This window comes from Castor canadensis, chromosome 4 (genome assembly GCF_047511655.1).
Source record: "Castor canadensis chromosome 4, mCasCan1.hap1v2, whole genome shotgun sequence".
NCBI lineage: Eukaryota > Metazoa > Chordata > Mammalia > Rodentia > Castoridae > Castor > Castor canadensis.
In genome coordinates, this window is record NC_133389.1 from 131,129,986 (window position 1) to 131,152,919 (window position 22,934).

At 34.4% G+C, this 22,934-nt stretch overlaps 1 protein-coding gene across 2 annotated transcripts in view; it reads right to left on the reverse strand.

The window, feature by feature from the left end:
• Ttn (titin) overlaps window positions 1–22,934 on the reverse strand; it is a 270,679-nt gene that overhangs the window by 111,309 nt on the left and 136,436 nt on the right. For both annotated transcript variants that reach the window (XM_074071183.1, XM_074071182.1), the window contains 46 exons: window positions 21,695–21,778; window positions 21,500–21,583; window positions 21,296–21,379; window positions 20,914–20,991; window positions 18,985–19,068; window positions 18,140–18,214; window positions 17,943–18,026; window positions 17,734–17,811; window positions 17,511–17,594; window positions 17,305–17,388; window positions 17,112–17,195; window positions 16,946–17,029; window positions 16,632–16,718; window positions 16,212–16,283; window positions 16,018–16,101; window positions 15,818–15,892; window positions 15,628–15,711; window positions 15,442–15,525; window positions 15,245–15,328; window positions 15,053–15,136; window positions 14,860–14,943; window positions 14,665–14,748; window positions 14,471–14,554; window positions 14,276–14,359; window positions 14,080–14,163; window positions 13,913–13,996; window positions 13,650–13,784; window positions 13,434–13,517; window positions 13,224–13,307; window positions 13,026–13,103; window positions 12,547–12,630; window positions 11,970–12,080; window positions 11,625–11,702; window positions 11,351–11,428; window positions 11,050–11,133; window positions 9,419–9,502; window positions 9,125–9,205; window positions 8,572–8,646; window positions 8,050–8,163; window positions 6,721–6,786; window positions 4,344–4,424; window positions 3,427–3,501; window positions 2,711–2,803; window positions 2,219–2,281; window positions 1,904–1,993; window positions 394–444 (listed from right to left, as the gene is read on the reverse strand). In XM_074071183.1, coding sequence (XP_073927284.1) covers window positions 394–444; window positions 1,904–1,993; window positions 2,219–2,281; window positions 2,711–2,803; window positions 3,427–3,501; window positions 4,344–4,424; window positions 6,721–6,786; window positions 8,050–8,163; window positions 8,572–8,646; window positions 9,125–9,205; window positions 9,419–9,502; window positions 11,050–11,133; window positions 11,351–11,428; window positions 11,625–11,702; window positions 11,970–12,080; window positions 12,547–12,630; window positions 13,026–13,103; window positions 13,224–13,307; window positions 13,434–13,517; window positions 13,650–13,784; window positions 13,913–13,996; window positions 14,080–14,163; window positions 14,276–14,359; window positions 14,471–14,554; window positions 14,665–14,748; window positions 14,860–14,943; window positions 15,053–15,136; window positions 15,245–15,328; window positions 15,442–15,525; window positions 15,628–15,711; window positions 15,818–15,892; window positions 16,018–16,101; window positions 16,212–16,283; window positions 16,632–16,718; window positions 16,946–17,029; window positions 17,112–17,195; window positions 17,305–17,388; window positions 17,511–17,594; window positions 17,734–17,811; window positions 17,943–18,026; window positions 18,140–18,214; window positions 18,985–19,068; window positions 20,914–20,991; window positions 21,296–21,379; window positions 21,500–21,583; window positions 21,695–21,778 — 3,834 coding nt within the window. The remainder of the gene's footprint in view (window positions 1–393; window positions 445–1,903; window positions 1,994–2,218; window positions 2,282–2,710; window positions 2,804–3,426; window positions 3,502–4,343; window positions 4,425–6,720; window positions 6,787–8,049; window positions 8,164–8,571; window positions 8,647–9,124; window positions 9,206–9,418; window positions 9,503–11,049; window positions 11,134–11,350; window positions 11,429–11,624; window positions 11,703–11,969; window positions 12,081–12,546; window positions 12,631–13,025; window positions 13,104–13,223; window positions 13,308–13,433; window positions 13,518–13,649; window positions 13,785–13,912; window positions 13,997–14,079; window positions 14,164–14,275; window positions 14,360–14,470; window positions 14,555–14,664; window positions 14,749–14,859; window positions 14,944–15,052; window positions 15,137–15,244; window positions 15,329–15,441; window positions 15,526–15,627; window positions 15,712–15,817; window positions 15,893–16,017; window positions 16,102–16,211; window positions 16,284–16,631; window positions 16,719–16,945; window positions 17,030–17,111; window positions 17,196–17,304; window positions 17,389–17,510; window positions 17,595–17,733; window positions 17,812–17,942; window positions 18,027–18,139; window positions 18,215–18,984; window positions 19,069–20,913; window positions 20,992–21,295; window positions 21,380–21,499; window positions 21,584–21,694; window positions 21,779–22,934) is intronic.

The window sequence follows — 22,934 nt, forward strand, 5'->3', positions numbered from 1 at the left end:
GAAGGCATGAACAAAAAACTGAAGACCAGGCAATGGGAAGGCCTAAAGAAAATGAGATGGCATAAGAAGTCTGCGAATAATAAGTGTACTTCATTTTCTCAAGTTTTAATCCTAAATATAAAATATTCAGATTAATGTTTCATTATTTTATCTGTCCTGTATAAATACCATATTATGAAAAATGAAACCAAGAACCAAGAGGGTTCATTATGATGAAATATAGTTGGTTATATACATGATACCCACTCAAATATTAGAAGTGGGTTATTTGAAATATGAGAAGACATACTGGTTTTAGCAGAATCAATTCTAAATAGTATATACTGTTGTAAATTTTGACGATGTTCTCCCCTTGAATGAGAGTTTGGGAATTCACAGGGTGAAAGGTTATACCTTTGATGGGACCTTTCGGCTTGGCAGCTTCCTCCTTAGGCGCTTTGGCTTCTGAAATAAAAAGAAGATTCAGCATTTACACAATTTCCAAGCTTATTCCATGTGTAATAGTGAACCATGTGGGAGGAGTCATACTCTTCGTTATAAATATTAATTTATAAAGAGAAGTTGGTTTAATTTGTATGATTTCTGCAGAGAATACTTTGATATTTCTAAGAAGGCATAGTCTTGATTGATGCGACCAAGGTAAATTGCTAGTGTAATTCTTTTGGCAAGTGCTTTTATTCTCTTTCCATTTCTGGAAGGCTTACTGTTGACCTGTGAGAAAGATTTTGCTCTTATCTAGCTACACATAGTATATATTTGTATGTGTTGGTTATGAGAATCAAGAAAATAAGCTTTTGTCAATAAGGAATCAGTGTAGACAAAAGGAAAATGGCCAGAGGTAACCAAAAGCCTTTCTTTTTGTATTTAAGTTGAACAGACAAAGAAATCAGGGAAAGCTAAGGAAATTAACCCGATAATGGTTCATCACTTTTTTCTGAACTAAGAAAGGTACCACACTGGAATTGTAAAACTTTAAAAGTAAGAATAATACTCAAATCATAAATGTCAGTGACGCAACATAACATGAACATTAAAAATTAACTCTACCCAAAAGAACATAGTATGTTTTTTCACGTCACAATTAAAACCCAAATATTTGGGAAAATCTTAAATAAAAAGTTAAAGAGACTAAGTAACTTGTCACAGGCCAAATAGTTAGGATGTGTATTTATCAGTGATTAATAATTATGCATCAAGTCAGTTTGGTTTGAAAGTTACCACCTGAGTGAGAAATAGTTCTGAAACAAATAAGAAGTACCTTAAGTTTGGACTTGAGGTGGCTATACCATTAGGTTAATACATTTAAGAAAATTATTATTGATCAAAATTCTCATATAAATTTAAAGGCTGAAATGTGCAACCTTTTTTTCTTTTTCTTTTCTATTGTTAAAATGCACCTTACATGAAATTTGCCATTTTAGCCATTTTTTATAATCAGTTGTGTTAAGTACATTCACAATGTTGTGAAACCATCAACATTGTCCATTTATAAAACGTTTTCATTATCCCAGCATTCCCTTTGAAACAGGGAGGAATGGTTCCTGTAGGCTACAGGATATGATTTGGGTTTTCATGGGATTCCTACATGTGTTATTAGAGAGTGTCTGTCTTCTTAGTTTTCATCAGTCCTAAACATCTTCATTACTTAATCCCCAAAGCATGTGAAGGAAATGATGTATTGTAGGAACACACAATCCAGTTAAAACACAAGATGCACCCACTGGATGAGAGACTAGATGGGTAAAGTCTATCACATAAAGAAAACATAAGAATTGATCACGAATCCTCACATTTGAAATGGCACCTGCATTTCAGCATAGAGGGCTTGAATTTTAATCCAGGGTGAATGTATTTATTAAGTCACCAGAGCAAACTAGCAAAAAGAAAAGTACAGGACAGATACCTGCTTTCTTTCCAACCACTGGCACTGTCACAGGGGCAGCGATGGGGGTTGGTGTGGGTTCCACAGGAGGTGCTTTCATTATTTTCACTTCTGTAGAGAGATTGTCATTGTATTAATACAACCATTTGTCACTTCTTAAAACCCTATTTGGTAAAAATCTTCAAATAACTAGTTTTTCAGATAACACTATATTAAACATATTGAGACACTAGAAATTATTTGATGCATAGTGATTTTCACTTACTTTTTAAAATTAACTGTACTTTATTTGTGTGGAGCATGAAGGGATGCACCACTGAGGATAAGTTTGCTCACCTGGTTCAGGCTTCACTTTTGGTTCAGGTGCAGGTAGAGGTATTGGTGGCTTAATTTCAGGAACTAAAGTAATTCACAGAAATGAGTAGGTTATCACAATACTTTTGAAGTTTTTCACAAAGTCAAGATTAAATTAAGCAGATGTAACAAGGAAGATACTAGAATCTATACACATACAGTTATCAAATCAAGAATTTATCTAAATTTATTTCCCTTTTCATACAAAATATTCAAAAATTATAGTAAGGCAATTTTATTTGGTTTATCTTTATTATTCACTCACTGCCTATTAACATATTTTTCCATGGTATTTATTGAACAAGTGGGTGACTATTAGAATATTACATAGAAAAGAGAAATAGTAAAGACAGTTAAGATATATGTGATAATCAAATTAAGGTCATGTGTTCAAATCTAGTTGTCAGCATAATATTTTAATGCTACATATTTGTATTTTTAGAGAAAACTAAGACAGTGTCATTAGGTTTATACCTTTTGTTGGTTCAGGAATTCTCCTTTCCCTTTGTGGAACAGTAGCTGGTGGTGCTTCTACTTCTTCAACAGCCTTTGGAGGTGGTTGTGGTACTTTAAGAAAATAAGATTATTTTCTAGTGTTAAGATTTGAACACTCAGAAATCACCTTATCTAAACTATTAGATCAAAAAATTTATTTTTCAGAATGCTACTGATGTCTTTTACAAAAAATGTATGTTTAATCAATTCATTTTTATTTGCTCTTCTTGACTTGCTCCCTTTATTTGTCTTTCTTTTGTTCTACCTACTTGCTCCCCATCCCCATGGATTGTCCCTTTCTAGATGGCTTCTACAATAGTTCTCAGTAATTACTCCCTTGAGAATAGACAGATGATAAAAATCATCTCACTTAAAAACTCCCAAATTTTATGAACTATTTGTCAGCACCCTCTCATGAGCTTATTTCAGCCAACTTTATTATTTCAGTCATTTCTACTGGAAGAACTTACATGGCAAAGAAATAATAACAGTTAACTGAAAGACATAAATTGATTTGGGAATTACTATAAAAATTACTATTTAAACAGAAAGCAGACAATGGAAAACACACTATACACAGATGAAATATGAAGCTATGTTTATGTTTAACTTCATTTATGTTTACAAGATAAACCTTTTGTTAAATGTCCATTTTGTTAAAAGATAAATTCACAAATCGTCACTGAGATTCCTACCTTCTGGTTTCTTAATTTTTTCTACTTTTTTAGGTTCTACTTTAGGTTCTTCTTCTTCAGGTCTCTTTCTTAAAACTTAAAAGACAAAAAAGGTTTATATGTTAACCAAGACAAACTAATGAAGATGTTGAACAAGCTTGATGAATGCAAATAATGTACAAAGCAAGGAAAATGAAAAGCATGCAAGTTAGTGCCCTAGAAAGTTAGAATTTATACTACAAATGCTTTTATTTTTTTCCCCAATAAAAGTTTATTGTATTAATTTACACAGCACTCAGTCATTTTATATGTCAGAGACAATTGTATGGCAGAAGTGGTTCAAATAAAATATGAACAATTTGAATAGCAATGAATTCTATTAATTCAATATTAAAATTTATTGAGTATTTAAATAAGAAGCAGAAAGTTTAATTAAGCAGAGATATCTGAAGACATATAGCCTAGAAATCAGCTAATTGCATATGAAGATAATGTTAGAACATCTTCACTTGAATATCTTACTTCTAAGAAAGAGTTGTTTGATTTTTAAAAATGTTATTAGTTATAGTGATCCTGTGTAATAGCTTAAAATTGGATACAAATTTAGGCTTAAATAGTCTTGTGTAAGATATTTAATAGGTTTAGTGTATTTTACTACATAATTTGGTTACAAAAATGATGCTTGTGGTCATTATTGTTAGCTTAGAATATTATGAATTTAGTCATGTTTATTAACATAAATTTCAAAATACGATGAATGCTCACAAAATTTGTCTTCTTTTTAAAAAGATTCAGAAACGATAGCCTCCTTAATTTTAAATGAAGCAAAAATAAGTAGGAAATGTAACTCAAAGAAAACTAAGGAACAAATATTTTGTGAGCTTTCAAGTCAATTTTTAGATATTTAAAACTGATGTCACAGTTTAAAAATACTGTACCGCTTTTCAGAACAACTTCTTCCTTTGGCTGAGGTTTAGGCTCAGGAAGTAATTTGCGAACTTTCTTTTCCGCTCCAAGCACTTAAAAGAACATGATTTCAAATTTTGAAGTGAATTCATATAAAAATGGAATTTCAACAAGAAAAATGTCTCTCCCCAAATTGGTTAACTAAAGCATGTCAAATAACAATTTTTTTTACACAAAAATTTGCAGAATTTAAAAGCAAATAGTTCACTTTAAATTATTTTCCCTGCAAATAACTATATAACCTTGTGAAAAGATTTGATTTCATTAACTTCAGACAAGTATATTCATTTTAATGAGTATAGAAGATGTTGTTCTGTACTGACTTAATGAACTTTTCATCAAATTACAAGGTTTCTTGACAGCATCTTGCTCCGGTTTGTACTTTTTTATTGCCCAATATACAGTGGTATCTCCCTGACCATTAAAAATATACTAAATGATACTGAAAGAAGTTTGGGCAAACATTCACTCTTCTCCATTGATGGGAAGAGAAAGCCAAAGACTGTGGTTTATGACCTTGATGTTGAAGAGAAATATCCTTCCTTAAGATTTCCTTTTTCAAATAATGCCAATTTAAGATTATAAATTTAAATTTGAATTTGAATTTGAATTTGGAATTTCAAAGCCAGCATTAGAAGCTCATTTTTTATGAATAAGAAAATCTTAATGAAAAACAACCCAAGGAATTCTAAATTAATTCCGTCTTGTAGTTACAGTGAATGCCAAGCATTTGTGGACAATGTTATTTTTTTAGAGCAGCCTCCTATTACTAAGTTCTGAGACTTAAATAGGAAAACAAAAACAAACCTGTTAGTGATAACAAAATCACTTTACCTCTTTACTGATGCCAATTACAATAGATTTTAAAACATTTATTTGGATCATCTAACATTTATTTATGAAATATGAATTTATCAGATATTTCTATAAAATTTCTCATTTGGTGCTTAAGAAAAGAAATTTAGGGGGTTGTATTTTGAGACAGGATCATGGTATGTAGCCCAGGCTGACCTTGAACTAGCAATCTTTTTGCCTCAGACTTTGGTGCTTAAAGGAGATATTTAAAATTTATTTAATAGTTTTTGTGTGATAAAGACAACCTTGCTTAACTCTTACTTCAAAAACTGAACCATACAACAGGCAGACAGGTATTTCACTTTCATTGTATATAACCATGTTTTATAATGTCAAATATTTTAAGTAAAATTTCACAGGTAAACATTAAATTTTTTATTCATGATAAACTGTCCTGTCCTTACTTTCAATACTTTATGTAAATTATCAGTATTCTTATAACCCATGCATCTAATTAATGTAAGCTGAGATGGCAAAATATACATTTCCTTTACTTATATAATGGACAGAATGAAAATATATCTGTGCATTTCTTTTTCCTTATTATTATTATTTTATTTTTAAGATCTTATTTATGTTTGAGTCTTAGGTGCAGACATACACTATTATGGCTGTTTTTTTAAAGCCCATTATATGTCATTATTTGCCATTTTAATGTTTAATATTTACTAGTCAAAACCCATGATAAAATTGTAAGCTCCATCTTATAAATCAGGAGTGTATGCTCATATAAGTGATTTTTCTAAAATTTCAGAGTAATCAAGAACAGACTCAATTTCTGAGTCTGAATGTGTTGATTACTTAAACACAATACTGCTCTCCACTAAACTTATTAGAAAAATTAAGTTTATTTTAAGTAGATACTTTCTAGACTTTTATGATTTATTTTTCTTTAGGGTCTAACAGGGAAAAGACTATTTAAAGAAGAGTATCTTTGAAAATTGACCTGCAGATGTAATGACATTTTCCTAAATTATGAGATCTGTACACCTGAAAGAATGTCTTGGAGACAGGGAAAAGAGAGTGACGGGTAAGTCATGAGGAAATCCCTATTAATCACTTAGTAGTATTGAATGCTATGACTTGTAGTGCTTATCACACAGGTTAAAATGATGATGTCCAGCCAAACCCCAAAGCATACAACTACTCAGTATTTTAACCTAGGATGTCTCCTGATAACAATTTCAGCTAAGCAATAAAGGTTTATTTTTTAAGCTTAGAAAAATGCAAGTAGACATTTGGAGATGAGACAAAGATAAACAACACCTGTCCATCCAATGTTTGAAATTGATGGGAGACAAAGAAAACAATCAACACTCATGAGTGAGGACCATAAAAAGCCACAAAAATACAAGAAATGATTGAGACTACTCTCCTTCTCTGATCATTAAAAAGAGAGAAAGAGAGGGAGAACAGTCTATGAAGACAGAAAGAATGCAAAGAGTCAGAGGAAGAGATAATACAAATGAATGGATTCTCCAGCCTGTGAAATACCTTTCAGAGGTTTGAGCTCCACTTTTTCTGGAACTTCAGGTTTTTCAGGAACTTTCTTCTTAACAGCTTTAAAGAATATGATTTACTTTTATTATTTGTGTATTTAATCTGAAGCAAACAATTAACTTTTTACTCAAACCAAGCTTTGCTTATAACCAGAAAGCATTAACAATAGCCAAGAACAGCCACCAAAGAACATAAAAGAAGCACTGAAAGCATGAAAACAGATGGCAGTTTCATTGCAATACTGAGTTGTAAATTAAGACTGACTGAGAAAGAGGACAATTTTTATTCTTCACAGGTGGAAGTAGTTTTCCTTGGAGTAAAAGTGTTACACAAAGGGAAATGCATTTAAGTGTATGTCCTCACAGACTATCAATCAACAGATGGATGACATTTTGAGAGGTGCCCACCTTGTCTACATCTGTCCTAAAACTCAGGAGAGTTGTAGAGGGGCAAGAATCATTTGAAGTGATGTCTTAATAGAATATTCTGGCCGTGTAGATATATAAGTATGAGAAAAATGTTCAAGGTTAAATTCTGATTGAGAAATTTCATAACATTGCAAACAAAATGACTTTTTATGACAAAAGAAAGAATAGTATGTTTTCCATACTATTATTTCAGACCTTTTTATAGATGTTGATATTAAAAAATTAGACAATACTGTGTTCATTCAAAGAAAAGTCCAAGCATAGAAAGAAGGAAAATTTCATACTGGGAAGAGATGCTGGATATCAAATGTATTCAGAGCCACTCTTCCCAGGCACCTATGAACCACCTGAGGACACAACTGGGTTGAAAAAAAAAGTGGGGAGTAGCAGTGACAGGTTGTTCATACGCTTTCTTTTCATGAGCACATATCAACTATTGGACATCATAAATATATTCCTTTTAGTATATTTAAAAGAATATATTATTTTTTAAAAACAAACTTTTGTCACTGATATAAATTTATTATTGCAATGTTAAAATATTTTGCGAAGATTTATTATATATTCCACATGCATAAAACTTCAAGATATGCATAGCAATTCAGCTTGGAAATAAAAAAGACCTTTCTCCCCACCTCACATAAGAAAGTTAGTTGGACAGCCCCTGTATTCAGATGTCACGGATAATGCTAACAGTGAACTGTCTGACATTTGGGGCAGCAAGCATGGCTTGACAAGGCTACCCAGAGCTTCTAGACAGCAGAAACACGTCTCTGCAATTCTGATAACATGATCACATCTAAAAGCGTACACTTCCAAAAGTAATGCATTTCTTGCAAGCTCCATTTCAATTGGCTGGACGGAAGTTTGAAGCAGGTTAATAAAGGCTTTATACCTTTAAGTTGGAATATTTTCTCCTTTACATCTTCCTTAGGTGGAGCAGGAGCAGGGGCTGGTGGTCTTGGTTTGAGTTTTGGTTTCTCAATAACCTTCTTTTCAGGTTCAGGTTCTTGAAAAAGTATTTCAGAAGAATTAGCATACATGTTAGCTAGCATGTCTATTCTGTCTATTTGGTAGAAATTTAAATATGTATGAAGTAAAAAGTTTGCTCTTTTGAAATGTAATATCAGTGTCCAAAATAAAACAGTGTCCCACATAAAATATAAAAACGTCAACACTGTACACAGGTGATGAGAAATATAGGAAAGGCAGTAATAAAACCAACACAGAAAGCATCCAGACAAGACACATTGACATGAGATAAGGCATACAAATGACATGGGAACATAAGAAGATGCACATTCAAAACAACATCTTACACACAGATACAAAGAAATCTCCCATGTAGAACAACACGAACAATATGCAGCTCAAGATGAAGAACATGATGAAGATTTCAGTCCAGTTAATTGAATACCTTGTATGGGTATTTCTTCTGGCTGTGGTTCAGGTTCAGGCTCTTCAGGTTCAATAAGCTTTTCAATTCCACGTTCTTTAAAGAATGTTGATAAAGGATATAAGATTGCAACATAAAGTTCTTCAAATTTCACACAGATGCAAAGATTATACTCACAAAAACAAAAATATGTAATTCATGCAGTCACTTGTGTAGAAAAAGGGATTTCTATTTTCTTACACTTGAACTTTCTATTAACTAGTTTATTCCTTGTCTGAGGATGGCAAATGAAATGACTAAAATTTGCTACTGGTAATCATTTGAGGATCCAGTAGAATTGTTCCAGTTTTGCTTCAATAAACTGTGCCTTTTGGAATTGTTAATTACCATGGAGAATAATAAAGTCAAAGATTCTAATTCAAAAGAAGTGTAACTATTTGAAGAACAAAGCAGTCAAACATGTGCTGGGCTGCTTTTGTATGTAATTTCAAGTAGGAATGTCACCTTATAAATATTTTTGTATCTTTAGCAGATTTCAAGAGATCAAAAAATCTGTATTTGTATATGTGTATACCTTCAGCAGGGGGAGTCTCTTTTCTATCAATGGTTATGGATGCTCTTTCTTCATATATTATTTCCTCAGGAGTCTCTTCAACTTAAAAAACATAGTATTTTATATTAGGCTCTATTCAGAATAGAACATAGCACATCAACTACACTTTGTAACATATTACTCAGATGTTCCCAAGATCCCATAACATCAACACAGGAGACAGACAAAAGATAAATACAGAAGACTTGTCTATAATCAAAGCAAGATGATGAAGACGACGGTCATCTTCCCAAGATTTATATAGCAGCCATGTACCTGGAGCAGGTGGAGCTTCTGGTTCTTCAGGCATTGGAACAGGTACTGTCTTATCTGGGATGATTTTCTTGGGCACTTCAGGCACTTTAAAGATATTGATTTAGTTTACTATTAAGGACTTAGAAGATGTGCAAGATTCTGCAAAGAGCAGGTAAAAATCACCTTTGTAGAGGATGGGGGAAGACCCATAGAGGAGAAAGACCATCTAACAAGAGTTCATAGGGAAAATGGCTTCAGAAGCACGGCACCCTTTTGGGCATCCTAATTTTATAAATGGATTTTCTCTCAGCTTTCTTCAGTTGCTCCTCACCTTCTGTGTACTGTTACATGTAGGTGTTTCTCAGTGGACTCATTTTGGCACTAAAAATTATGGCTTTACATCTTATGAGGAATCACTCCTGCATGCGTGACTCTTATTTCCATGTGGTTGACTTTAAGATCTACATCTCTAGGCTTGATCTCTTTCCTAAGCTCCTAATGCATATTCCCAACTTCCATACTTGAAAAATGAAAAATATATTTCCTGTCTTCTTTCTAACAACAGCTCAGGAATCCAATGAACTTTTGGCCATTTGGCTTCAACCTCTACAATTATCTTAGACTCCTCAATTTCCCTAGTTGGTTTAATAATAGGTACCAACTCAAACTCTGCCCCCCTTAAGTTTACTTCCCCCTTTCACTTTTACCACCATTGGATATTTATTACTCTCAAACACTTAAAATCATTACAGTGGCTCTTTACTTTACCAGTGTCTTTCAGTAGCTTGAGCTGCTATAGTTATCTTTCTAGAGCCAAATCTTATTACTCTGTACCTTGCTTCAAAACCTTTGAAGCTTTCTCCTACCTGTGGTTGCAGAATAAAGTACAAGTCCTATATTGACATTCAAAGAACTTCAAGATATACTCCTATCTTTATATCTAGCATTATCTTTCAAGATATTCCACAACCAATCCATATTCAAATTATGTTAAATTTATCTGATAGTCCTTGACTTTTCTAGGTCATTCTGCCTTTGTATCTTTCAGTATGTCCTTCCTTTGGCCTTCAATACCATTTCCCTGATTTCTACATGTAAAAATCCACCAAACATTAGATCTATATTTCTTTCATGCAGTTTTCCATGATTCCTCTGCCTAAAATTAATCTTTGCTTGCTCTGTCTTTCTTAGCATTTTGTAACTCAGTTTGGAAATCCTATTACCTCCTATCTGTATTAGACTTAAGTTGTTACTTTTTGGCAACACTGGTGTTGAACTCAGGGCCTTGCACTTGTTAGGGAGGTGCTCTACCACTTGAGCAGCACCTCCATCCCAAATCTTATATTTTCTAAAACAGTATCTTGTTAATGGCAACAACCAATCAAATATACTTTGGGCTGTCTACCCGTGGAATGAGAGATGGCCATTGTTTTACCACCTGTAGCCATGTAATATATTACCATACAACTGACTCTCTGTCATACTTTTCCCTCCTTAAATGTTTCATTTTTCTCTCTTTTTCTTCATTATTTTACAATTCTTTCAATGAAATGTAGTTTTGTATTATTTTATATTCAGTATCCTTTACTTAATAACTATTATTAAAATGCTTAAATATTGGTCAGAGAAATATAGTTCTTCTTGGTAGATACCTTTTTCAGGCAGGGCTTCTGGTTTTTTGGCAACAGGCATGGGCTCTTTCTTTACTGGAACAAGTTTCTTGGGTACTTCAGGCACTTGGAAGATATTAGTTTTGTTTTAAAAAGAGTTGAAAACATTTAAAATGTTAAGAATAAGAAAACCGATAATGAATGGAGCTGCATTAAATTTTATGGAAACAAAAATGACGTTTATCCCTAGTTTGCAATAACATTAAGGACAACTTATTGGATTCCACTTTAAGATATCAAAGTGTATTTTTTAGAATGAGGAAGTCAGTGATCATGTGAATACCTTCAGCTGCTGGTGGTTCTGGCTTCTTAACAGTTGGGACCTTCTTCACTGGGACAACTTTCTTTGGCACCTCAGGTACTTTAAAGATATTAGTAGCATTTAATAATGTAAAATTATAAGATATAATCTATTCACATTAATTTTACAAGTCTCTTAAATACCATAACATACAGAAAACAGTTAATAAAAACATAATACAGCACAATACACAATAAGGAAAGAGTGTGAATATCAGACACAAAAAGGACATAAATATTTATTTTAATGTAACTACCTTTAGGAGGTGGAGCTTCTGGTTTTTTGATGACAGGAACTTTCTTCTCTGGGACAATCTTCTTGGGCTCTTCAGGCACTTGAAGAATAGGAATTGATTTTAGAGTCAGATGATTACAAGGACACATTAAGTAACCAAGAATAAAAAGTCACAGGTATGTTTGTGATATGTACATTGTAAAATCTGTAGGATCAAAATTTTATGTGTGAAAATATCTTTTGTTCTTGTCAATGAGGCAAATTTCAAGCAAGGAGATAGAAGACTTATTTTACCTTAAGTAGGATATATTATTAATGTGAAAATCAAATGACAGTGTTTTCCCTTGTACCGGATCCTGTCTTGTACCTGGTGGAGGTGGGGCTTCTGGTTCCTCCTCTTCTTCAACAGGAATTGGCTTTTCCTCTACAGGAATTGGTTCTTCCTCTTCAAGAGCAATTTCCTCAGGTTCTTCATACACTTTAAAGATATTGGTGAATTTTATTTCAATATGTGGGACAAAATTCCAAAATGCACAAATCATCAAAGCAGTAAATAACAATCTTGATTTCTCCCCTTGTTTCAGTCAATATCCTCACTTATTTTTGTTAAGATGAAATCTATTTTAATTGCACTGACTTTGGTGTTTATTGGTTTGAATGCTTGGAAGACCTTTTGGTGTTTAATGTCATTGACACTTGTTATTCTCCCATCTTCCTTTCTGTGTACTTTAGGGAAGCTTAGCTTAATACAGCTTACCATGACCTATATAGATACCACTGACTGATAACCCAAAAAAGATTTGATCAGATATAACTTAGAATAATAAAGTAAGACAAATACAGGTTAGGAAACGATCAAGAGATAATGAGTTAGAAAAGAAGAGGAACCAAGCCCAAATTGGAAATAGTCATAAGAGATAGTTTAGTAATTATCTTACGGGTACCTTCTGGGGGAGGAGACTCCACTTTCTTGGGAACAGGAACGGCTGGTTTCTCTTCTATGACAGGTTTCTTTGGCACCTCTGGCACTTAAAAGATATTTGTTAGTTTTATTTCTGGGTAGTTGAGAAGTACATGAAACTTAAGCCACTTTTACTTCACATTTTATTAAAATAACTCAGGGACATATCTAAGAACAGAAAACACAATAAAGTCAGTAATCTGTCCTTGGACCCTCATGTAGTGGGGAAGAAAACAAGGCCTATTAAGAACTACAAATGCTGTTAGTAAACTCCTCAAGTGCTTGTAACAAATGTATCCATTTAAAAAAATTTAGTGATTAAAAAATCATACAAACCCTAAAAATCTAGAATAACAATTTTGTAGTTGTGAATAGAAAATTGGCAAAAAAGAGTTTGATAATAAGTGACTTTTGGGGCCAAGAGTGAGTACCTCTCTGCAGAATCTTATTAGTGACATGTACCTTTAGCTGGTGGGACTTCTGGCTTTTTGGAAACAACCACTTTCTTTTCTGGAACAACTTCTTTTGGAACTTCAGGTGCTTTAAAGATATTAGTATTTCAACATTGTGAACAATTGCCAGTGAAAATTAATTACATTTACACAGAGCCAAACACATTCCCATTTCTACCTCCATCAAATAGTGAACAACCACATGTACCTTTAGCAGGTGGAACTTCTGGCTTTTTGGGGACAACACGAGGCACTTTCTTTTCAGGAACCACTTCCTTGGGCACTTCTGGCACTTTAAAAGATATTAGTAGTTTTTAAGTTTGTACTTTCAATGCCATATGGAAATCAAGTAGAGCAAAGGAATATAATATTTTAAAGACAGACATCTGGCTATAGAAGCTAGTGGTAATGAAAATACCTTTCTCTGGTGGTGGCTCGGGTTTCTTGGCAACAACAGGAGGTGCTTTCTTTTCAGGAACAGGTTTCTTAGGTGGCACGGTCACTAAAGACATTGAATTTATGTTTTAGAAGCAGTGAAGATGAGTGTGAGAAAGAGACAAGCTCATGATGCTCAGAATTGTGAGGGCAAGAGGGAGATGGACTGGCTGAGGTGACCTAGCTGCTTGCCATGTACCTTTGTGAGGCACAGGAGGTGCTGGCTTTTCTTCCACAACTTCAGGGACTGGTTCTTCTATAATTTCAGGAGCTGGTTCTTCTGCAACTTCAGGGGGAGGCTCTTCTGGGGCAATTTCCTCAGGCTCCTCATACACTTAAAGACACCAGCTCATTTTAATGCTAGAAATGACTAACATGTATGGCATTTTTTGCAAAAAGATTTTCACAACACAGAGACATTTATCTTTTTAAAGATACTAGTTTAAATAGTTTCATTATTACCTTCGGGAGGAGGACTTTCTGCTTTTGGGGGAATAGCTTCAGGCACCTTCCTTTCTGGAGCAGCTGCTTTTGGCACCTCAGGTACTTTAAAGATATTAGTAGTTTCATAATTAGATAAAGTAAAGACAAATGGACAGTATCAAACACAGGGACATCAGAATGACTACCTTTAACACGTGGGGGTTCTGGCTTTTTAGGAGGTACCACGGGTACTTTCTTCTCAGGGACAACTTCTTTGGGAGCCTCAGGCACTTAAAAGATATTAGTGAAATTACAGTTAGAACTTATGAAGGCCAATAGACCAAAATAATTTAAAGAGCACAAGAGTTATAGCTTATGAAGCCTAAAGTCAGTAACAAATACCTTTAACAGGTGGTACTTCAGGCTTTTTAGGTGGAGTCACAGACACTTTCTTTTCAGGAACAACTTCTTTGGGAGCCTCAGGCACTTAAAAGATATTAGTGAAATTACAGTTAGGACTTATGAAGGCCAATAGACCAAAATAATCTCAAGGGCAGAAGACCGAGATCTTATAAAGCCTAGGGTCAGTGACAGTACCTGTGACAGGTGGGGCTTCTGGCTTTTTAGGAGGCACCACTGGTCTTTTCTTTTCAGGAACAATTTCTTGAGGAGCTTCAGGCACTTGAAAGATATTAGTAGTTTGACACTTAGGCTAATGAAGAGCAATAGGCAAGCTTTGCTTTTAAGAATAGGATATTTCTTCTGCAGAGTAAGGTTTAGCTGACACATACCTGTGACAGGTGGGGCTTCTGGTTTTTTAGGAGGCACCACTGGTCTTTTCTTTTCAGGAACAACTTCTTCAGGAACTTCAGGCACTTAAAAGATATTAATAGTTTTTCAGTTAGATCAGTGGGTCAAATGGACTAACATGCTTCTAAGAGCAGGAGAGATAGTTCTTCTGAAGAATGAGGAGAGGGGTAAAATACCTGTTTCAGGCGGGACTTCTAGTTTTTTGGGTGGAGCTGCAGGAACTTTCTTTTCTGGGACAACTTCATGAACAACTTCAGGCACTTGAAAGATATTAGTAGTTTGACACTTAGTTAAGGAAAGCAATGGACTCAAACTTTTCAAAAATGGAAGTGGTATTTATTCTGTAGAATAAATTCAGGTGACAAGTACCTGTGACAGGTGGGGCTTCTGGCTTTTTAGGAGGCACCACTGGTCTTTTCTTTTCAGGGACAATTTCTTCAGGAGCTTCAGGCACTTAAAAGATATTAGTAGTTTTACATTAATAAAGAGACATAAACTACATTTGTTTTTAAGAACAAGAGAGGTATTTCCTCTGCAGAGTAAGGGTAAGCTGTCATATACCTGTGACAGGTGGGGGTTCTGGCTTTTTAGGAGGCACCACTGGTCTTTTCTTCTCAGGGACAATTTCTTGAGGAGCTTCAGGCACTTAAAAGATATTAGTAGTGTTACACTTAGATTTTTGAAGGGCAAAGGTCTACATTTGTTTTCAAGATGGAAGAGATGTTTCTTCTTCAGAATAAGGATGGTGTGACAAGTACCTGTGACAGTGGATACTTCTGGCTTTTTAGGAGGCAACACTGTTGTTTTCTTTTCAGGGACAATTTCTTGAGGAACTTCAGGCACTTAAAAGATATTAGTAGTTTTTCAGTTAGATTAGTCAGCAAAAGTGCTTCTGAGAGCAGGAGAGATAGTTCTTCTGAAGAATAAGGAGAGGGGTAAAATACCTGTGACAGGTGGGGCTTCTGGTTTTTTGGGTGGAGCTGCGGGAACTTTCTTTTCTGGGACAACTTCATGAACAACTTCAGGCACTTGAAAGATATTAGTAGTTTGACAGTTAAGGAAAAGCAAAGGACTCAAACTTTTCAAAAATGGAAGTGGTATTTCTTCTGTAGAATAAATACAGATGACAAGTACCTGTGACAGGTGGGGCTTCTGGCATTTTAGGAGGCACCACTGGTCTTTTCTTTTCAGGAACAATTTCTTGAGGAACTTCAGGCATTTAAAAGATATTAGTAGTTTTACTCTTTTTGGTTAATGAAGAGAAATAAGTTGCATTTGATTTCAAGAATAGGAGAGATATTTCCTCTGCAGAATAAGGTTTAGCTGATATATACCTGTGACAGGTGGGGCTTCTGGCTTTTTAGGAGGCACCACTAGTTTTTTCTTTTCAGGAACAATTTCTTGAGGAGCTTCAGGCACTTGAAAGATATTAGTAGTTTGACACTTAGGCTAACAAAGAGCAATAGGCTAGCTTTGCTTTCAAGAATAGGATATTTCTTCTGCAGAGTAAGGTTTAGCTGACACATACCTGTGACAGGTGGGGCTTCTGTCTTTTTGGGCAGTGGCTTGGGAATTTTCTTTTCTGGGGCAGCTTCAGGCACTTGAAAGATATTAGTCATTTTAGAATTTATGAATTATAAAGGTTAGTATTACAATGATTGTGAGGAGAACAAGATGCTTTTTTTTTTCTTCACAGAGCAGAGGGAGTTTAATACCTTTTTCAGGTGGAACTTCTGTTTTTTGGGACACAGACACTTTCTTTTCAGGTACAACTTCTTTAGGGGATTCAGGAATTTTGAAGATATTAGTATCTTTTAGTTAAAACTATAAAAGGGGCTATCAACAATACATTTACCCAAGTAAATACAACTCATGAGACTGGTGGACATTTTGATACATTTTCCCCAGCCCCCCGACACGGTGACCAACATCGTGTAAGGGTACATACCTTTGGCAGGTGGAACTTCTGGCTTTTTGGGAGGAGCCACTGGTACTTTCTTTTCAGGGATTGCTTCCTTCTTAGGCTCTTCAGGCACTTCAAAAATAATTTGTAATTTGTGTTTAGAAAAGGTGAAAAAAATTGATGCCTATAGTACACAATCATCAACAAAGATATTTTAGATAGCTACTGACATTTTTCCTTATAATTCTACTATATTTATATTGTAAGATTTTTATGTATGATTTTCTGATTTTTATATACAAATTTCTCGTGAAAATAGCAGTTATTTATCTCCCTTATATGTACAGCTTTGACTTTACCTTCAGGAGGAGGACTTTCAGGTTTGGGGGGAATAGCTTCAGGCACCTTCCTTTCTGGGACAGCTGCTTTTGGCACGTCAGGTACTTTAAAGATATTAGTAGTTTCATGATTAGATGGAATAAATACCATGGACCGTATCAAGCACAGGGACATTGGGGCAACTACCTTTAGCAGGCGGAGCATCAGGCTTTTTAGGAGGCACCACGGGAACTTTCTTCTCAAGGACAACTTCTTTGGGGGCCTCGGGCACTTAAAAGAGATTAGTGAAATTATGCTTAGGACTTACGAAGAGCACTAGGATGAAGTATTTTCAAGAGCAGAAGAGTTAGACCTTAAAGCTTCAGGCAGTGACAAGTACCTGTGACAGGTGGGGCTTCTGGCTTTTTAGGAATCACCACGGGAACTTTCTTTTCAGGGACAACCTCTTTGGGAGCCTCAGGCACTTAAAAGATATTAGTGTTTTTACACTTAGAGAGTACAAAGACAAAGAGACACAAGAAACATTTTCAAGAACAAAAATGCTGTTCTTTTCCCCCTGAGCCTTTGATCAGGGATGACAAGTACCTGTGACAGGTGGTGCTTTTGACTTTGGAGTGGGAGCTTCTCTTGTTTTCTTTTGGGGGGCCACTTCTTTGGGAGCTTTGGGCACTTTGAAGATATTAGTAAATTTACATTTGAGTTAAAGAAGTCCACACAGACATGAGTTACATTTACACATCACAAGAAATTTCAAGCCTTCTGTCTCCCCACCTCCCTGTCACATATAAAGGGCGAGTTAAGAATGTACCTTTGACAGGTACAACTTCCGGCATTTGGGGAAGATGCACTTTCTTTTTGGGCACAACTTCTCTAGGAGCCTCAGGTGCTTTAAAGATATCAATATTTTTACATTTTAAAGATAGTAACATTTTACATAAAAGAATTGGTACAAACAGGAAAGACATTTAGACAGGAAAAGACATTTTCCCACCCTTTTAAGCTTCCAGCAAAATATACCTTCACCTGAAGGAACTTCCGGCTTTTTGTGAGGAATCTCAAGCACTTTCTTTTCAGGGACAGTTTCTTGATGAGTTTCGGGCACTTTAAGAAATTAGTATTTTTATGTTTAGTGTTATGACGATCACTAGGAACAGCAAAATATTTTCAAAACTACTAGAGCTAGTTCTTGAGCCTGAGGGCTTGGCGACTTGTACCTTTAACTGAGGGAGCTTCTCTTTCTTTGGAAGGAGCTCTCTTTGCAGGAACAACTTCGTGAGGCACTTCAGGCACTTGAAAGATATTAGTATTTCACATTGAAGAGTTAAAATGATTAGTGAAACAGTAACAACAATCAGATAGCAAATGTAGCTTTCTAAAAGTGTCCTTCTCCTTCCCTTGTTCCATCCATAAACTAATCTACAAGGGCTCCTAGGATCCTTAAGGGGGTCTTGTCCTCCTCTGCCCCCAGAGTTCTTGTGACTCTCTGCACCCTCATTGTAAAGTACAGTTGGATTTTCACAGCCTTGATTCAGCCAACTGTGGATGGAAAACTGTGTCTGTGCTGAACATGTATATATATTATTTTCTTTTAATTCATCTCTAAATAATATAGTATAATTACTATTTACATAATATTTACATTGCCTTAGCTATTATAAGTAATCTAAAGATGATCTATAGTATATGGGAGCACTGCATTGATTATATGCAAATACTGAATCATTTTATGTAAAGAGTTTGAGCATCTGTAGATTTTGACATCCACAGTGTGTGGGGGGTGGAGTGGGGGGGGGAGGGGCAGGTGTTGCTGGAACCAGTTCCTCCATGGAGACCAAGGCAGTATTCTATTTGCCGAACGTATTCTTGCAGAGGAAGATTTGTGTTTTGGCAGGAACAGTCAAATACTTTCTTTCTAGACGGAACTAATTGTAGAGCTTTAGGGACTTCAAAGATATTAGTATGTTTACATTTAGTAGTTATGAAGAGTGTTAAGAAAACATAGTTTTGGGTGCAGAGTTCAGATATTTCTTCTTCCCCATTGCTCAGAAGTGACATGTACCTTTCATTTGTGGCATTTCTGGCTCTTCAGGAACATCTTCAAATGCTTTTATTTCAGGAGCAGCTTCTTTCATAACTTCTGGTGCTTTGAAGATATTAGTAATAGACTCAGAGGTTAAAAGGATCAGTGGAGACATTAATCCTATGAAGTGAGCACAGTGATTTCTATGGCTACAAGAGTGCTTCCTTCAAGAATCTGATGAGTTACAGAATCTTGAGAGGAATCAAATCTCACTTGATTTTCAAATTATTCCCCAGTTAACAAGCAGCTTGCCCACCATAGCATTATTAAATAATGAAGGAAGGAATGATAGCATGCACGATGCTTTGGAGAGGTGTTTCAATCATACAGGGCACAGCTATGGGTTTTGCTTTTATGGGGACAACTTCTTTAAGTGAGCCAGGCACTTTAAAGACATCGATGCACTGCACTTTGGAGTTATGAGAAGTAGCAAAGAGTTTCACTCATAACTGTACATACAGGAATGATCCAGCCTGGGAGCTCCCAGAATCCGATTCTTTGGTAGCAAATGTAAATATCTGGTTATCAGGGGCTGGTTTCTTGGCCAACTCAGGTGCTATCAATATTAGTAATTTTATTTCTTAGAATGGTAGAAATATAGAAATTTAGATCATAGAAAGTGAAAAAATGATTATCATTAATGGTGACTCTTTAGTTATGAGTTTGAGAAGAATAAAATAGTTACTTTCTTATCTGGGTTGGCTTCTTTTTGTGACCTCAGTTTAGTCATCTTTTAAAAAGTGAGCATTTTTCAAGTTGAGGAGAGAGGAGAACAACCAAAAGTTCCAGACTAAGAAAGAAAGGTCAAGGTAGTTGGACATATATTGGACATATATATATATATGTAGTTGGAAGTATATATATAAATATATATATGGTAAAGGTTGTTGAATATATACATATATACATATATATATCCATTTTGCTCTGCTCATTTTGCACATGGGATATCACAACCTATTTGCCTGGGCTAGTCTTAAACCTTGATCTTAGCCCTAAGTAGCTAGGATTATAGGCATGAGTCACCAGCCTATGACTAATTGGATATTCTTTAAATTACAGAATATCATGGGTATTATGAAGAGATTTTGATTCTGGAAAGTTTTAAAGAGTTCTCAACTTTTGATTTAATCAAAAAATACTCAAAATGGAAAAATGTATGACTCTTGAGAAATAAAATGTAGACCATGAAATGAGCAAACAAGTGTTCAGGACAGAATTCTAGTACTAACGGGAATTAATTTGCCTTGGCTTTAGATGGTATAAGATGTCAAAGTGGTATTACAGATAAAGCAACTTCTCATTAGCTAAATATATTATTTTCAGGTCATTATTTTCTAAAACCATTTCTATGGTATTTAATCTTATTGGAAAACAGTTATTTCACATCCATGTGCTTGTCAGTTATTTTGCACTCATATGTTTATTTTTAGCAGTAGGTGTATTTTGATAGAAAAGCAATTCTGAAAGGCTGGTATATCCTGGGATCCTAATCCCCTGGAAGGTTGAATTGCTGCTATATGGTACACAATCATGCAACTTTGTCCTTGGGTGGCATTGGTTTCTGCTTTGAAGGGGTATGGGTTAAACCAACTCAATCTAGTTTCAGTGTTATAAATGTCATACGTGCAATTTTTCTCACTAGTCTGGTTTCTATTACTTTTAAAGGAAAGTAATATCTATTTGCTATTTGAAGAATATATCTAGGTCATATTTGGACATATGAATGTATGTTGTTTCTGCATTCCTCATACATAGACTCAACCATCGTGCATGTGTGTAAATTAAAGATTTTTTTCTATTTCATCTTGAAGGCAGCTACTAGGACTCTAAAGATATTAGTATTTTCACATGAGTTAACTGCAACTGCAAACATGAGATAAGAAAGTTGACTTTCTTCTCTTGTACCTGTTGGTAGTGGAGTTTTTCTTCTTTTGGTAACATGCGTTCTTCCTTCTGGAACCAGGTCTTTGAAGATTTCAAACTCTTTAAAGATATTAGTATTTTTAATTGAGAAAAGGCAAAGACAGAGACATGACCTACAAAGAAAGTTAGGTATAGTAACATATTTTAAATTGTAAATTTTGTTTTTGGTCTAATAGTTTGTGCATTATTTGAATGGGTTGTGGCTTTCTGGAGGCAACTCAAAGATAGTTTATTGTCTTGGGCATTCTTGCCAAATACTTTAAAGATATTAGTATTCTGCATTAGAGGTTGTGAGAATGTATGTAAAACACTAAACATATTTTTCAGACTAAAGAAGAAAGATTTTTTCCTCTTAGATTTATACCTTCAGTTGGAGGATGTTCTGGGATTTCAGGAACAGCCTCAGGTAACTCCACCTCTGGAAAAACTTCTCTGGTTGTATCAGGCTCTTTAAAGATATTAGTAGGTTTACACTTAGATGTTGTAAAAAGTAGTAGATTATATAAAATGGATTTTTGAATCTTAAAGCAAAATATATTCTTTTGAGTTTGATGTAGTTAAAATATACCTTTAACTGCTGGTGTTTCTCTCTTTTTAGGAATAGTCACATGCATTTTGTCTTCTTGAACAACTTTCTTAGGTGGCTCAGGCACTTAAAAGATATGAAAACAGTTACATTTATAAATAGTAAAAGAAAAGATGGGGCTTCCAAAATGAGCCCCCAAATAAATTTCATTCTGACTGGATCATTGATGTTATATACCTGTTGCTACTTTGACTTTTGTCTTTTGAGGCTGAGTCACGAGTACTTTTTCTTCTATGACTAATTCTTCAGATGCTTCATAAACTTTAAAGATATTAGTATTTAAATAATTAGGGGGTATTTTAAGGTAGATAAAGAATAGTCTTAAGAAAAACATAACACATAATACACATTTATCAACCAAATTAATGACTATACATAAACACAAATTAATGACAAGAATGCATTAGCTAAAATAAGCCTCATTCCCAGTTTTATGATCTAGGACTCTCAGCATTTCTTTATGATCATGATAACAAAATTGGGAAATTCACCAGTCAAGGATTATGTATTTATTCCATTTTGCCTACAGAAAGTCATTGGCAAGGTTGTCCTATTGCTCTAATTTTTTTTTATGGATTTGTACATAAAGAGCAGGGAAGATGTTGAGTTGTACATGGAATATTCTCTGCCTATATTTCCTTTTCTAGGACCATAATATATATTTAAATCACATTTAAGTTATTAATCCATAGATTAAAGTGAACGTGAAAAACATTTAGTGATTGGAAGCAGAAAAGAAAAAGGAAAATGACTAAATATTTGAAAATGAGGATAATAAATATTTCCTTTACTTTTTAGAAAGAATACTAACTGATAACAATAATGAAATTTAAGTATAGAAAAGGTATTTGAAGGAGGGAGTGATCATATACTTTTATTCCAACCAAGTATAACAAAGTAACCAAAATATGAGTTTTAACTAGGCAAGTTTTAGGTTAAAAATGGAAGAATATATTGCCTACTAGTATTTTTACTATTCAGAGTATTCAAAAATATATTTAGATTATTTTACTTAAAAATCAATAATAATTTTATAGGAAGGCAAATAAGTCTTGATATTATTTTGAGATTCTAGTGGTCATGTAAATCTATAGCCATTTGAGCAGCACTGACAAAATGTTAATGATTGTTGTAAACAGTAAAAAAAGTCAATAATGTCAAAGCAAAAGTTGTTTATACACAGAACAGGTTGGGAAATCCAACAAGACAAATGACTTTTCTAAAATTGAAAATATTAGAAGTACAGGATTATTTATTTTTAAATCGATGAAGAAAGGTGTCTTGTCTGAGGCCAACAGCAATTCAAATTACTTAACTTGAGCCAAGTATTTTTGGCATGTTGGATTTTACAAGATATTAGTGTATACTTTAAGGCTGTACAGACTTAAAACAGTGAATTTAAGGACAGATAAAGCCA